Source organism: Leopardus geoffroyi, chromosome E2, assembly GCF_018350155.1.
Source record: "Leopardus geoffroyi isolate Oge1 chromosome E2, O.geoffroyi_Oge1_pat1.0, whole genome shotgun sequence".
Taxonomy (NCBI): Eukaryota; Metazoa; Chordata; class Mammalia; order Carnivora; family Felidae; genus Leopardus; species Leopardus geoffroyi.
The window spans coordinates 42,362,319-42,379,322 of NC_059335.1; the positions used below are offsets into that span (position 1 = coordinate 42,362,319).

At 43.5% G+C, this 17,004-nt stretch overlaps 1 protein-coding gene across 3 annotated transcripts in view; it reads left to right on the forward strand.

The window, feature by feature from the left end:
- Positions 1 to 14,984, forward strand: part of LOC123579266 (chemokine-like factor) — a 42,037-nt gene extending 27,053 nt beyond the window's left edge. Inside the window, exons 1-4 of one of the 3 annotated variants that reach the window (XM_045442991.1) lie at positions 1,083 to 1,476; positions 1,607 to 1,765; positions 13,749 to 13,850; positions 14,609 to 14,984. In XM_045442991.1, coding sequence (XP_045298947.1) covers positions 1,207 to 1,476; positions 1,607 to 1,765; positions 13,749 to 13,850; positions 14,609 to 14,830 — 753 coding nt within the window. In that variant the 5' untranslated portion in view covers positions 1,083 to 1,206 and the 3' untranslated portion in view covers positions 14,831 to 14,984. Of the gene's footprint in view, positions 1 to 916; positions 1,477 to 1,606; positions 1,766 to 13,748; positions 13,851 to 14,608 lie in introns of those variants that run through there. The other 2 variants (XM_045442993.1, XM_045442992.1) reach the window with 2 other exon arrangements.
- Positions 14,985 to 17,004: the final 2,020 nt, after the last annotated feature.

The following is a 17,004-nucleotide window of genomic DNA, read 5'->3' on the forward strand; positions in this document are numbered from 1 at the left end:
AGGCCAGCAATCTTCTCTGGTCCTTTCCTGGTGCCTCAGGCATCAGGCGAGGTCATTACCGGCAGCAAAACCCCCCATTTCCAAAATCCTTTTCTCTGGGAATAGCAGAATGCGCCGCAGCAGCCAGCTGGGCAGACACCAAGAAAGTAGTGCAGGGTCAGAGGGGAACAGGAGGCCACCTGCAGCCCCCGCCTGGGATGGGATAGGGAAGACAGGTTGCTGCTAAGCTGCCAAGTAACGCAGCCTTTCCTTTCCGTATATGGTCTTGTGTCTGACAGTCCCTGTGTCTCACCGCGGCAATCGGCAATCGTGTGTATCTTCGATGGGACTCTGGTTGCCAAGTTGGTGAGGAATACGGTGAAGAGTGTCCTGGGAATCGAACTTGAAAGTCTTCCAGCCCGCGGAACCCACCGCACGGGCACCAGCAAAAGCACCCGCGCGGGCACGAGCACCGGCACAAGCACCTGCGGCCACGCCAGCCAAACCACCCCAGTCCGCACCGTCGCCGGGACCCGCCTCCAGGCGCCCATCCTCCCGGGCATCCTTGGGCATCCTCGGCGGGCACCGTACAAGACCAAAGCTGAACCTTCAAAGGGGGCACCCTCGCGGACATAAGCGTCTGTGCCTCATCCCTCCCGGTAATCCCACCACTGAGCTTGCATATGCTGGCACCCATTCTGGCCCACAGGCGATCATAAAATCAGAGCTGCTAAATCGGGAACATCTCTGCTGCCTCGCGTCGCCTTGTGTAAAAGTCGAGTTTCATTTTCCTGCGGCCGCTGCGCCCTCGCGGCGCAGGACGAATCCGACCCAGGACGCCGTGGCCAGGGTCTTGACCCCAGCCGGGTTCCAGCCAATGCGAGCACGACGGTACAACCCTGAGGCCACCTCCAGCGCAGGCGGGAGCCCCCCTCCCCCCTCGCAGGGGGCCCGGGCTGGGGCCGAGGCTCCCGCGTGGGGGTGGGCGGCCCTGGCTAGGGCCGGGCCCTTGACGCCCACTCCGGTCCTCTAGGTGTGAGCGAGGTGCGACCGCAGGGGGACGTGGCGCGCGGGGCAGCGCCGGGCGTTGGCGTTCGCGCGTCCCGGCCGTTGAGCGGGACCTGGGAGCGGGTGGGTGGGCACCAGTCTCGCTCAGAGGCCAGGCCTGTCCGGCGCCAGCAGGAGAGAGATCGGGCAGGAGGTGAGAAGTTAAGAACTCCCGCAAAGATGGCTGACAAAGGCAAAAAGGGCAAGAAGGCGGCGGCGGCGGCACCTGCATCGGCGCCCGCAGTTGCGCCGCCGTCCCCTCCTGCAGCTGACGAACCAGGGGACAAGAAAGACCAAGAGGACAAGGAGATCAAGAAAAAGCCAAAGTCGGTGCAGCCCAAGGATGAAGTGGGCACCAGGAAGGGGTGTCGCCGCTACATGTGGGAATTCAAGAAAGGCAATAGAGAGTTCTGGGTGATCGGGCACGCCGAGGTCAAGATCCTGAGCTTGGTAAGTTGGGCTGGTACCCCAGGGCGGAGGCCCAACCATGAAAAGAGGGTGAAGGGATCGAGGGGCTCCAGAAGGGCTCTAGAGTAGGGGAGAGCCCTTTGCGGTAGTTCAGGTATATGTCTCCCGGCAGGGCTGCCTGATAGCTGCACTGGTACTGTTCACGGGGACCAGCGTGCACCCTCTCCTGATGCTCATCATCACCATGGAGATGTCCACCTTCTGCTTCTTCTTCATCACCTACACCCTCGCCATCAACAGATACATACCCTTCATCCTGTGGCCCATTTCTGTAAGTGAGAGGAGGTGGGGACCGCCTGAGGCTGGTGTGCATTCATGGGTGTGTCCTGAACAGTGACTGAACAGAGGAACACCCTGCACCCTCCATATTTGTGCCCCCGCCTTGGGTTCAGCACCTCCAGGGGGGCCAGGGTAGGGGAAGCTGAAGTTAGGTTACAAAAGGCTCTCAAAAACCCCAGCTTGGGGGCGGGGAGGCCTCTTACCTACCTGGTGGTCAAAGGAAGAGGTCTCTGCCTTCCTGGGGCTTTGCTCTCCTCAGGAGGGGTGGCCTAGCAACTAGCTCTATCCTCCCCCCCCCCCCACTTCTGTGCCAGCTAACACTTGAGTGGAGAGATCACCCCAGAAGGTACCCCATCCCCAGAATTCAAAGAAGAAAACCCATCTTCCCATAAATCAGTAAAATAAAATGAGAATTTTTAAAGAATCACTTTTAAGCAGTCTTAGATCTCTAGTGACTATCCCTGTAAAAGATGTTAAGCCCAGAAGAATGTTCAGCCCAAAGCAGGCATCCATTGGAACAGGAGCCGGGCAAGTTACCCAATCACTCATAGCCTGTTTCCTTCATCTGTAATATGAGGACAGTAATAATCTCTCATGGGATGGTGCCTGAGGAATAAATACAAAGTGCTTGATGCTGTGCCTGAGGACTTCTGGACTTGAATCGTAGAGCACACCCACCTAACTCCCACCTCACTGCACATTCACAGCAAGCCTCCAGAGTCCTAAACTCAAGAGTTTCACTTACTTTACATATGAAATGGTCCCAGAATGGCCACCTAACTTACCCCCAGGTAACTCAGCTAGTAAGTGGTGGAAAAAGGATCCAAACCCAGCTTTGTCAGTGGAGTCTGAGTTCCTAACTACACTCCGTCCTGCTTCCTTGTCAAAAGTTATTAGGGCCTAGGGATTCATAGGTCTCAGGGAGGTAGGCGAGAACCCCCAATATAGGGAGAAAGGAGAGGAGGACCAAATACGACTCTTGGGAAAGGGGTAAGCAGAGGACAAAGTAAAGGAACAAGCAGAGGGCAAGCTCCCAGCCAAGGAACTTGAAAGATACTTTTAGTTCCAGCAAGATGAAAGCTCAATAAACCCTGAAAATCCTCCTGCTGCACTTGCCTAAAACTACTACGGAAAGTGCAAACACAACTGCTATAAATGAATGGCTGAGCTGGTAAAAAGGGAAACACACAAGTGCCAAAATGAAAAACAGGAGCAGTGATCAAATAACCTGCTGAAGTGTGGGTAGCAATGGCCTACGAAGTATTACCCCAGGAACCTGGAGTATGGATTTTCATACACTCTTGAGTTAAAGGAGATGAGGCCTTGGTCCTAAGCAAAATGGGGATTTAGAACTGAGACCCCTGTGTAAAGCCAGCACCCTGCAAAGACTGAGCCCTTAGGGAAAAGACAGGCAGAGAAGACACCTTTCCCCACCAAACAGAGGAACAAGAGGCCTGTTCACCTCTGCCTGAGCTTGGAGTGGAAAAAACAAAAAAGACGACTTTGAGAAATAGAAGCCTTGAGCCTGAATTTTGTACAGATTTGGTTTGAATTTTTACCACCTTCATCCTGGAAACCTTCATGCAGCCTAGAAAACTTGTGCCTTGGAATTAGAATAAAATGATCCCAATTTAATGACGTTCTGATAATGTCCTTGGGACTCCTGACAGAAACAAATGCAAAGTCACAATCAAAGAATAAAGACTGGAGTGCTTGGGTGGCTCAGTCAGTTGGGGGTCTGACTTCGGCTCAGGTCATGATCTCGTGGTCCATAAGTTCAAGCCCCGCGTCAGGCTCTGTGCTGACAGCTCAGAGCCTGGAGCCTTCCTCAGATTCTGTTTCCCTCTCTCTGCCCCTCCCCTGTTCACACTCTGTCTCTCTCTCTCTCTCTCTGAAAAATAAATAAACATAAGTTTTTTAAAAAAGCATAAAAAAATTCTCACAGTACAGGTGGGGGTGGGGAGAGACTTGTCAAAAATGAATGCACAGTTCAAAACTACAAAACACCTGATTTTAAAATCCTCATGTCTAAGAATTGACAATCAGCAAACATAAAAAAAGAGGAGGATTAGAACCCTGAGAATATGAGATTAACAGAAGAGCTGTCTGAAAATAATAAGAAATATACTTAAAATAATTAAAGACATAAACAGAGCCCTAAGAACAGGAAAAGACATTATAAAGACAGAATAAAAAGATCTTTTTTTTTTTTAAGTACAAAATACAATGTCTAGAATTAAACATATAGTTTTTGAATTAAAAATGTCAATAGGTGGGTTATAAAGCATATCAGACAAAGCTGGAGAATGAGCAAACTGAAAGATGTGGGGAAATGACCCAGGATATAGCACTGAGAGATAAGGACAGAAAATAGAAAATAGAAGTTGAGACAGAGAAAATAGAATGAGAAAGTCCATCATAAGCCCAATAGGAATTCCAGAAGAAAAGACTCAAAAGAAGGGAAGAGAGGAGAGGCACCTGGGAGGCTCAGTGAGTTAAGCATCCAACTTAAGCTAAGGTCATGATCTCCCAGTTTGTGAGTTCGAGCCCCATGTCAGGCTCTGTGCTGACAGCTCAGAGCCTGGAGCCTGCTTCTGATTCTGTGTTTCCCTCTCTCTCTGCCCCTGACCTGCTTGTGCTCTCTCTCTCTCTCTCTAAAAAAATAAATAAATAAATATTAAAAAATTTTTTTAAAAAAAGAATGGAGGAGGGGAAACAAAGTGATAATGACTGAGAACTCTCCAGGTTTAATGAGTGACATCACTAAATATGGCAGTGTCAGAAATGCCAAAACTCTGTCCCTCCACTAAAGCAATGATTAGGCTGTCAAAAACCATCAGAAACAACTTTTTCAGAACTCTGGAATCCAATTTTAGAAGCTTACAACCGAGGGAAGGTTAATAAAGAAAGAAGCTGTTGGGTGTGATAAGACAGTGTTGTGCCATTTTAACATACCTCCCCGCCATCCTTCATACCCAAGCTTGTCTGTTACCATGAAGATAACAGCCCACATTCCTGGTCACACTCTTTGCTGGTAGCAGAAGGAACAACACAGACCTTGCTCTCAAAGAATTATGGTTGTGTGTTTTTACCTGTCTGGTGACTCTTTGAGGGATGGGCCCTCACCTGCCTCAGAGCTTTCTCGAGGCTGAAGTGGCCTCCTGGACAGCATTTGTCAAAAGCATTTAAAGGCCTATCTACTAACCATAACCACATCTGATTGGGCAAGGGACATCAAATGAGGTAACCAATAGACAGACCAGAAGTTTGGGAAAGAAGAGGCTGGGGAAAGAGATGCATGGGGGAATAAGAAATCTGAAAAGCTACCACATATACCAGGGAATCCAGAAGGCTGCACACATGCCAAGGACTGGACACATGCTCAGAAAAGACCCTAAGCTTTTGCCTCTTGCTGACCTTTACGCTCTGTACAAGCAGCAAGGGAAAACCGAGAGTTCTAAACAGCCTGGACAACTGTTGAAGGAATACCTCAAAACAAAGCCAATTTGAAAAGACTGGTAGAGTATTTTTGTTTGTTTTCAGATATTTAAGGAAAATTCTTTCAAATCACTACCTGATTTGCTAGCAAAACAGGGACTTCAGTTGCAGTACGGAAAGAATAGTCTTAAAAAAATAGTTTAGAAAAAGTCATCAAACATACAAATGAGTACAGCTCACAACAATCAACAGCAACAAATCCTGGGAAGGAAGGAGAACGTGGTTTACAGAGTAACTATATGATAATATTCAAAATGCGCACAATTATAAGGCATGCAAAGAAACAAGAAAGTATGGCCCATTCACGGGGAAAAAAATTAATAGAGACTGCCTCTGAGAAAGCCCAGATATTAGACTTACTAGACAAAGAGTTTCAACCAGCTGTCTTAAGAATTCTTAAAGAACTGGGGCGCCTGGGTGGCGCAGTCGGTTAAGCGTCCGACTTCAGCCAGGTCACGATCTCGCGGTCCGTGAGTTGGAGCCCCGCGTCAGGCTCTGGGCTGATGGCTCAGAGCCTGGAGCCTGTTTCCGATTCTGTGTCTCCCTCTCTCTCTGCCCCTCCCCCGTTCATGCTCTGTCTCTCTCTGTCCCAAAAATAAATAAACGTTGAAAAAAAAAAATATTTAAAAAAAAAAAAGAATTCTTAAAGAACTAAAACCAGGAGAACAATTTATGAACAAGTAGAAAATAACAGCAAAGAGAAATTATAAAAAGGAACAAAAGGAAATCCTGGAACTAAAAGTAATATAACTGAAATGAAAAACTGACTAGTTTCGTTTAACAGCAGATTTGAGCAGACAGAAGAATGAATCCATGAACTTGAAGATAGATCAATTGAGATTATCCAGTCTGAGGAACAGAAAAACAAAAAGAATGAAGAAAAATGGAGAAACCTATGGGACACCCATCAAGCATACTAACATATGCTGAATCCCCAAAAAAAAGAAAGAGAAAAAGGAAGAAAGAATATTAGAAGAAATGGTCAAAAGCTTTCCAAAGTTTATAAAAGAATACAAATTTACACATCCAAAAAGGACCAAGTAAGATAAAGTCAAAGTAATCCACACTGAGACACTCATAATCAAAATGTCCAAAGATAAAGACGAAGTCTTGAAAGTCACAAGGGCGAAGCAACTAATGTCATATAAGGGGCCTTTAATAAGATTAACAGTCAATTTCTCATCAGAAACCATGGAGACCTGAGGCAATGGAATGATGTACTTAAAGTCCTGCAAGAAAGAAGATAAAAACTGTCAACTAAAAATTCTATCTTTCAAATTTGCTATCTGTTATGAGTTGAATTGTGTCCCCTAAAAATATGTTGAAGTCCTAACTCACAGTACCTGTGAATGTGACCTTACTTGTAGATAAGGCCTTTGCAGATGATCTAGTTAAGATGACATATTAGAGTGGGTTCTAATCCAATATGACTAGTATCTTTACAAAAAGGAGAAATTTAGACACAGAGACAAACATGTCCAGAGGGAAGATGATGTGAAGTGACACGGGAAGAAGATAGGATGGTGAGACAAGCCAAGGAACACCTAAAGTTACTAGAAGCTAGAAGAGAGGCCAGAACAGATCATTTCTTAGCATCTTCAGAGGGAGCATGACCCTGCCAACACCTTGATTTTGGACTTCTGGCCCCAGAACTGTGAGACAATAAATTAATGTTGTTCTAAGCCACTTAGTTGGTGGTACCGTCTTATGGCAACTCCAGGAAATGAATACAATATCCTTCAAAATTTATCCTTCAAAAATGGAGGAGAAATTAAGACATTCCTAGATAAACAAAAGTTGAGGGAGTTTGTTGCTAGTAGAACCGCCCTACAAGAAATGCTAAAAGGAGTCCTTCGGGCTCAAACAATAGGATACTAGACAATAACTTGAAGCCATAAAAGAAATAAGGAACACTAGTAAAGGTAACTACATAGGTAAATATAAAAGCCAGTATTGGGGCACCTGGGTGGCTCAGTTAGTTGAGTGGCCAACTTCGGCTCAGGTCATGATCTTGCGGTTTGTGAGTTCGAGCCCCGTGTCGGGCTCTGTGCTGACAGCTCAGAGCCTGGAGCCTGCTTCGGATTCTGTGTCTCCTCTTCTCTCTGCCCCTCCCCTGCTCATGTTCTGTCTCTCTGTCTCTCAATAATAAATAAATATTAAAAAAAATTTTTTTTTAAAAGCCAGTATTATTGGGGCACCTGGGTGGCTCAGTCGGTGAGCGTCTGACTTCAGCTCAGGTCATGATCTCACAGTTTGGGAGTTCAAGCCTAACATCAGACTCTGTGCTGACAGCTCAGAGCCTGGAGCCTGCTTTGGATTCTGTGTCTCCTTCTCTCTCTGCCCCTCACCCCCTACCACTAAAATAAATAAACATTAAAATAATTATTTTTTAAAAAGCTGGTATTATTGTATTTTCAGTTTGTAACTTCTTTTTTCTGATACAATTTAAAAGACAAATGCATAAAACAATAATTATAAACCTACGTTAATGGGCCTGTATGTATAAAGATATAATTTGTGACAAAAACAATAAGTTTTTGTGTACTACTGACACTAAGTTGGTATCAATTCAAACTAAACGATTGTAAGTTTAAGATATTAATTGTAACCCCAAAGTAACCACTAAGACATGAACTCAATAATATATAGAAAAAGAAATGAGCAGGGAATTATATTGATACATTACAAAAAATTAAACACAAAAGAAAGCAATAATGGAGGAATTGAAGGACAACAAGATACGATATATAAAAAACAAACGGCAAAATGACAGAAATAAGTCCTTATCAGCAATTACTTTAAGTGCACATGGATTAAACTCTCCAATTAAGGCAGAGATGATCTGAATGGATTTTTTAAATGATCCTATAATATGAAGACAAGAGACTCACTTTAGTCCAAAGATACAAATAGGTTGAAAGTGAAAATGGAAAAAGATACTCCATGTAAATAGTAACCAAAAAAGAGCTGAGGTGGCCATATCAATATCAGATTTAATGAAAGACATGAAGTGTCAAAACCACACCTAGGCATGTCATCATGGGGGCACTGCTGATCACCAGAAACAGGAAAACTTAAAATCAAACCAAGAGAAAAGCCAATTTACCTCAAAAAAAAAAAAAAAAAAAAAAAAAAAAAAAAAAAAAACACCCCTCAAACTACTAGACTAACTTCCTATTTTTCAACAGCAGTGACAGTGGCCAGAAAACACTAGACTAATTTCCTTAAAGGGATGAGGTGGCAAGAGTAAACTGAAGACACTTTTAAACAAAGAATGAAACAATTTCTTTTTGCTGACCCTCACCGAAAGAACTACTAAAAGATGTACTTCAGGAAGAAGTAAATCAAATCAAAACCAAACCAAACCAAAACAAAACAAAAAAAGTGTGCAAGGTAAAAAAGGAACAGTAAGCAAAGAGCCTAGTGAGCTTGTGGATTGACCTAAATAAACACTAAGACAGAATTGAGGTTTTAAAAAATATATTAATAGTTTTTTTTGGTTTTTTTTTTTGCAAGGGGAGGGAGGGAACACTATAACAAGGTAGAACTAAAGGTACAACAACACAATAACATGTAAGACCACAGTACTGTATATGATAAGAATGAAAAGTTCTTGATTTGGGGGGAATGATTTGGCAATAATAACACTAATATATCAAAACTTAATACTGAATTCTACTAAAGAACAGAATTCCAGGATATATAAAATCAAACCTGTTGAGGAGAAAGAGTGAAAAGAGAATAAAGAGAGCTAACTCAATAAAATGGAAAAATAAAAAGAAATAAGTGTGGTGTATGTTAAATAGAAAAAAGTAAAATTAAATGGTACAAATAGATCCAAATACTATTTCAGAGAAGATGACAAATATGAATGGAATATATTCTTCGTTTAAAAGACAGAGGACCCTAAGAATCGATTTTTAAAATCCAGCTACATACTAAATTACAAGGCATGTGGAGAACAGTTATGAGAGATGGAAAAAATAATAAAAGGAAAATACTAACCAGAAGAAAGCTGGCATAGCTTTAATACCAGATTAAGCCAATTGTATGTGGTTTTTTTTTTGTTTGTTTTTTTTTAATGTTCGTCTACCTTTGACAGAGAGAGAGGCAGAGAATGAACAGGGGAGGGGCAGAGAGAGAGGGAGACACAGAATCCGAAGCAGGCTCCAGGCTCTGAGTTGTCAGCACAGAGCCCAACGCGGGGCTTGAACCCACAGACCGCGAGATCATGACCTGAGCCGAAGTCGGACGCTTAACCGACTGAGCCACCCAGGCGTCCCTGTATGTGTTTTTTAAGTATACGAAGAAGATCACTACTTACAGCAATTCTAAACTTGTATGCACCTAACAATATAACCCCCAAATATAAAAAACAGAAATGAATTATAAGGAATTAAAAGAAGTTCTAAGAAAGAACTGGCAAATAGCAACCATAGTGGGAGATTTTAACATGCCTCCTTCAGCAATTGATAGCTGGATCTAATGACATACACAGAACATATTGAACCCTACACCCAACAGAACAGGCTATATATTCCTTTCAAGTACATTTGCAACAATCATAAAAATTATCCTCAATAAGACCACAAAGGAAATGTAAATAAATAACAAGAAATTGATATCCATACAGACCATTCTCTAACTTCAATATAATATAATTAAAAATCAATCAGTAAAATTTAACTCAATCCCCAAGTATTTGGGGGGAAATCTAATGTGTTCCCCAAACATATGAGGATTTCATGTTTATGTAGTATTCACAGATACTACCTGTAGAATGTCCCTAAACTATTCAAATTCAAATCTATATAATTAGAAGACTGAAAATTAACAGTATCAAGAAGGTACCAAAACAAAATAAAAAAATGGAACTAAAAAGAAGGCAACGCCAAAGATAAGAGTTAACATTAAGGAAATAGGAAACAGAGATCCATAGTGAGGACTAATAAAACCAAATATCTAGTTCTTCAAAAAGACTACTAAAGCAGATAGACCCCAAGGAAAAAGAGAGAGAACGAACAAGGAAAAATATTAGTAAAAATGCCAACAGGAGATTTTTAAAGATTACAGGGAAAATATGAACTTTTATGCCAATAAATTGGAAAGTTTATTTAGATAATAATTTCCTACAAAAAATAGCACATACAAATTGATTCAAAAAGAAATAGAAAAACAGGTTATAAAAAATTCATCCATGTTTTCATCTGGCACTTGTTTCACTTTCTACATTTAAATCTTCTGATTCATTTGGAGTCATTTTGGTACATGGTGTGAACCATGGCTCCAATTTTATATCCTGATGGCTATCCAGTTGTTATACCCCATCACTCAATTTATTCAGTTATTAAATAGTATAACTTTCCCCACTGATTTTAAATGGCATTTCTGTTAAATGTTAAAATCCCAAATGCAGGGTTTATTTCCAGACTTTATATTCCGTTTAATTGGTCTGTCCCTTTTTTCTTTTCTGTTTTAAACTCTTTATAATATGTTGTACTATCTAAGAGGCTTTTGATATTAAAACCAGATTTTATAAGGAATGTAAAGTACATACACCTAGGTTACCTAAATATGGCTATAAAAATCCTCAATAAAATACAGGCAAACTGAACCAAGCAATCTATAAGCAAGCAATGCATCATGATCAAGCAGGGTATGTGTCAGGAACACAAAGATGATTTAATCTTCAACATTCTATCGGTACAATTCGCCATCTCTTATCTAAAGGAGAAAACCATTTCATCATCTCATGAACTTCAGAAAAACTATTTAGTTCATCTCATGAACTTCAGAAATACTAATTTTAAGAAAACTCTTAGCAAACTAGGGGCACCTGGGTGGCTCAGTCAAATAAGCGTCCAACTCTTGATTTTGGCTCAGGTCATGATCTCACCATCATGAGATCGAGCCCCACCTCAGGCTCTGCACTGGGCATGGAGCCTGCTTAAGACTTTCTCTCTCCCTCTGCCTCTCTCTCTATCTCTCTAAAAAAAAATAAAGAGGGGCACCTGGGTGGCTCAGTCGGTTGAGTGTCCAACTTCGGCTCAGGTCATGATCTTATGGTTCATGGGTTCAAGCCATCAACAGAAACTACAAGGTGTCTTAGAATAAACCCATTCAAAGATGTATAAGACTTTACGTAGAGATTATATTTTATTAACAGACATAAAAGTCTGCATAAGTGGAAATATACACCATATTCACAGGTCTGAAGAGTTACTATCATAAAGATGACAATTTAAGGGGCACCTGGGTGGCTCAGTTGGTTATGCATCTGACTCTTGATCTCAGCTCAAGTCATGATCTCACGGTTCGTGAGATCAAGCCCCATGTCAGTCTCTGTGCTGACAGTGCAGAGCCAGCTTGGGATTCTCTCTCTTTCCCTCTATCTCTGCCCCTCCCCGGCTCATGCACTCATACGTGCGCTCTCTCCCTCTCTCTCAAATAAATAAACTTAAAAAAAAAGATGGCAATTTAACTCCATAGTAATCAATAAATCAAATGGAACTTCAACCTGACAGAGGTTCTTCCTGGAATCTCCAGGAACGTTTACAAGGTGATTCTAAAATTCTTACAAGGATAGACTCACCCAACAAAATATCAGAATTACTATAAAGCTTTGGTACTAGCTCAGGGATCAACAAAAAGACTAATGGAATTGTTATGGACTGAATGTGTACCCCCAAAGTACATATGCTGAAATCCTAACCCCCAGAGTGACTATGCTTGCAGATGAGGCCTTTAGAGTTTGCTAGCATTTTACTGAGGCTTTTTACATTTCTGTTCATCAGGGATGATGGTCTGAAATTTTCTTTTCTAGTAGTGTCCTTTGCTAGTCTTGGTATCAGGAAAATGCTGGTTTCATAAAATGAGTTTCAGAGTGGCTCCCTCCTTTTCAATTTTTTTGGAAGAGTTTGAGGATTGGTGTTAATTCTCCTCGAGATGTTTGGTAGAAATCACCAGTAAAGCCATCTGGTTCTGAGCTTTTCTTCAGTAGGAGATTTTCTATTACTGATTCACACCAGGAGGAAATATGCATAGGAGACACAGACCAGAGTGTTTGTTGCAGCAGAGTTTGTAATAATAATTTCCTAAAAGGTAGAAACAACCTAATGTTTCTAGTTTGGTTTATTCACAGACTTCATCAGTTAAAATTAATGAATTCAATCTGTGTTCTCAAAATTGATCAATCTCACAAACTTTAAAAAGCCAATGATAGAAGACACCTTTTATTTAAATTTAAATTTGTGAAACGCACAAAATAGTATATACTATTTATGAACATATAATATGGAAGAAAATACTAATACACTATTGGGAAAAGGACCCATCAGTTCCACTGTGTGTAGTTGCCTCTGAGTGAGAGGCATAAAAGGGCCAGAATGGTGACACTGTGTCTTACTCCACAAAGTTTTACTTCTGGCTTTGTTTTCTTTTTTAAGAGATCTAAGCAAATGTTGCAAGATCTTAACATCTGTTTAATCTCAATAGTTCATGGCTGCCAGAGGTGGGAGTGGGGATGAGTGTTCTATTATTTTCTGTATGTTTGAAATGTATTAAAATTCAAAAAAATGCAAAGGAAAAGAAAATGCCCAAGACAAGTAAGCAGGATAGGTCAACCTGCAGAAAATAGCATCATGGAAACCAAGGGGAAGGGTGGGCCTTACTCAGTGCTGCAGAGCTGGCTGCTGCCCACAGGATTGAGAGGGTGCACCAGCTCTGGGTTAGCATCACCCCATGAGTGACACGAGAGGAAGCCGGCTCTCTGGGGCCACGCTTTGCCCAACTCTAAGTCTGGGTATGCCAGGGAGTGACAGCAGGTGGTACTTGCAGGCAAAGTAGCCCTTCTGCGCGGTCTGGGAACATCTGGACCTTATCAGTAAGGTAAGGGAAACAAGTGTACAGGGCAAGGGTAAGACTGAGGCCACAGGGGATGGGAAGGAAGGCTGCTGATGCAAACAGGGGAGTGTCTAGGAAGTAGCAGGAGGGGCAAGGCAGGGGTTGAAAAGGCAGCCACTGGGCTCCCAACTTAGGGTGGCCGGAATCCAACAGAGCCTCCTGCCAGCAACACAGCCCACCCTCGATCCAGAAAGGAGAGCTGGTCCTGAGAGCATAAAGATGATGGGGGGTTGTACTCACCGTTAAGTTGTATAGTTGTGCAGTTACTTAAATGGGTATTCAAGGAAAAAAAATCAAAACATAACTAGCTACTGTGTGAGTTCAGGTGAGAGGCAGCAGCAGGGGAGCCTATGAAGGCAGCTAAACACCCTGGGCTTTGCATCTCAACTCAAAGAGCCCAGCCCCGCGGACCACAGCACGTCCATGCAGCCCATGTGTATTTATCTCCACCTATACTTTTAAAAGCAGTCAGAAGTTTGGAAACCATCCCCTTTGGAGGAAGCTATGCTAGGCTGGGTGTTGATGGGGGTCTTGGCTCTGTTTGAGGCTGACTTGCCTATCTCTCACGCTTCTAGGACCTTCTCAACGACCTGTTTGCCATTATTTTCCTTGTGGGGGCCGTGGTCATAGCTGTGAAAAGTCAACAAACCATGCCACTGCACTACTTTATTGCTGTGGTGAGTCTTTAATGTTGGGCAGTTTATTTGCTCAGAAATCACCTCTTTTAGGGGCGCCTGGGTGGCTCAGTCAGTGAAGCGTCCGACTCCTGATTTTGGCTCAGGTCATGATCTTACGGTTTGTGAGTTCAAGCCATGGGTCGGCTCTCTGCTGTCAGTGCGGAGGCCATTTGGGATCCTGTCTCCCTCTCTCTCTGCCCCTTCCCCGCTCTCACTCTCTCTCTCTCTCAAAAATAAACATAAAAAAAAAAAGAAAGAAAGAAAAGAAAAGAAAAGAAAAGAAAAGAAAAGAAAAGAAAAGAAAAGAAAAGAAAAGAAATCACCTCTTTTGGAGAATGGGTGTTTTCCACTGATTTAAGGGAAGGGCTTCTTTTCACAAAATCTTGGGACCCATGCAAAGTTTAAAACTAAAGGTGGTAAATGCTTCCAATGAAAAAACCACTTAAATAAAGATGATGTCCAGGGAGCCAGCCAATCTAATGGCTTTCTCCTCCTAGCTGCCCCAATCCCTGAGGCAAAGGGTCACACCCAGGCCGCTAACCTTGGGTTTTAAGAGACAGGCACAGGTGGAGAGGGGTGGGGCAGGGAGGAGAGGGAGGCTGAAGCTGGAGGAGGGGCAAACTCAGAATGTCTCTGGTTGAGAAGTCTAGGAAGAGGAAAGGACGTGTTAATCAGCACCCGCAGACGAATTAGAAACGAGGGAATATGCCAGCTTTGGAATGAAAAGCAAAAGTAATGGGCATCCTTTTTTCCCCCAGATCCTTATTGGTATGGCTGGAATGTTTGCTTTAATGGATATGTGTCTTCAAAGAAAACATTTCAAAGGCAAGAGGCTCAAAACCAATGTGCTGTTTCCTCCAAAAAATGAACGAAAGGTTGAAAAGCCAAAGGAAGCAGAAAACCCACCAGAAAAGGCACCAGAAAAGGCACCAGAAAAAGCAGAAAAGCCAAAGGAAAAAGTAAAGGGAGGCAAGAAATGACGCAAAGGAGGCCCCTGTTATCAAAAGTGGCAGTGCATTTTACGACAAATATTTCCAGTTTATTGTCTTCTCTCTAGAATGGTTTTCTTTTCCATCCTAATAACCAACTTTGCTTGAAAAAGAAATTCCTCTTTAAATGGATTTTAAAGCTTAATGTTGATCTAAACATTATTTTGTTCATTCAACAAAAGTTACTGAAAGTTTTGGTGCAGAGGGCAAGACCAGAGATGGGCCTCTCAGGGTGCCTGTAGGCCACAGGGCACACAAGGTTTGGGGTACCCGTAGCGTGGGTGACAGAGGCTGTCAACAGTGACCAGCCAAAGGGGCCAGAGGAAAACAACAGACTGGAAAACAAAATGGACATTTTATTCACATTAATTTTTTTTTTTTTTTTTTTGAGGTTGGGGAGAGAGAGTAGAGGAGGGGCGGAGGGAAGAGAGAGAGTCCCAAGCAGGCTCTGCATCGGTCGGAGCTCATGACCTGAACCAAATTCAAGAGTCGGGTGCTTAACCGACTGAGCCACCCAGGTGCTCCCACATTGATATTTACATTTTTAAAAAGCATCCAGGTAGTCGCTATGAGAAAAACAGGTTGCTGGCCTCTCTTACTTTTACTTTGTAGCTTAGCATCAGTTCTCATTTGAGGTGTACTCAGGAAGAGGGCAACAGGGGTGGTATCATCCCCTCAGGGCTCACGGCCTCTACCAGCCAGAGTCAGGCTCGCATCTGGGCCAGTCAGCCTGGGCACAGGAGGAACTGGGGGCACTCAGGTTCCCTCAGAGATGGCCAGCCAACCCTCTGGGACCTGCAGGGTCTCCCTCAATAAGGACCTGAGCATAAGCCCTGAGCTAGGCTCAGCTGGGCACCACAGCCACAGTTCCCACTCACAGGCCTCGGTCAGGGCCCCAGTCTCACTGGACAGACCGACCACGAGGCAGGAGAAGGGTCATCCTCATGAGAGGAAAGCAAGGTCCCACACTGATGCATGAGGAACTGGAAGAGATGGGGAGTGGGGAGTAATGGGGTGCCCCCCCCCCAGCCTAGCCAGGAACAATGTGAGAGACAGGCTGAGAGGGTCAACTGGGCCGTGAGAGCCATGCTAGTGGCTCGCGCCTTTGTCCTAAGTGCCACAGGGAACCCCTGAAGTGGCAGGGCCCACCTCTACCAGGAGATCCCATACTTGGCTGCTGCTGAGAATGAAGCGAGGCTGAAAAGAGGCTGCTGCCTGGCATTCAGGTGGGGAAGCAGGCGGAGCCCAAACTTGGATGGTCCCAGTCATAGGGCCTCCACCATTCCAGTCATTACTCCCTCTGTAGCCCCCACAGCACCCCCTGCAGGCCAGGCAGGGTGAGGCAACCCTGCTGAAAGTGGGAGCAACTACAGGGAGTTACATTGTAAAGAAAAACTCAAAAATGCACCCTATCCTGCCATGTGACCCCAAATTCCTCTCCTAGGTATTGAGCCAGGAGGAATGGTGCATTAGAATTTTCATAATAGCCAAAAGGCAAAAAAGAGCCTACAGGTTCAAAAGGAGATAAACCCAACTGTGCTACGTTCATAAGATAGAAATCTACTCAGCAATAAAAAAGGATAGTAATACAACATGGTAATAATGATAAAAATAAAAGATTCACAATGACTCTCACATATTGAGTGAAAGAAGGCAGACTCAAAAGACATATCCTATGATTCATTTCTATGAAGTTCAAGGACAGGGAAAAATACAGCGGTTGCCTCAGGAGGTGAAGTTTGGGGACCGATTATAAAGGGGCACAAGGAGGGGGAGCCTGGGTAGCTCAGTCAGTTAAGCATCCGACTTTGGCCCAGGTCATGATCTCGCAGTTGGTGGGTTCAAGCCCTGCATCTGGCTCTGTGCTGACAGCACAGAGCCTGCTTCAGATTCTGTGTCTCTCTCTCTGCCCCTCCTCTGCTCACACTCGAGCTCTCTCAAAATAAATAAACTTTAAAAAAAAGGGGGGGGGCATGAGGGCATGAGAAAGTTCTTTATTTTCATTAGGGAAGTGGTCATATAGGTATATACAGGTGTCAAAACATTCAACTAACGCCTGTGTATTTCATAGTATGTAAATTTTATCTAAAAATGTAAGTGAGACATGACTGTGTTCAGAATCTAATGGAAAAAGGTAGACCTTGCTGAACTCCTTTGTGTGGCCA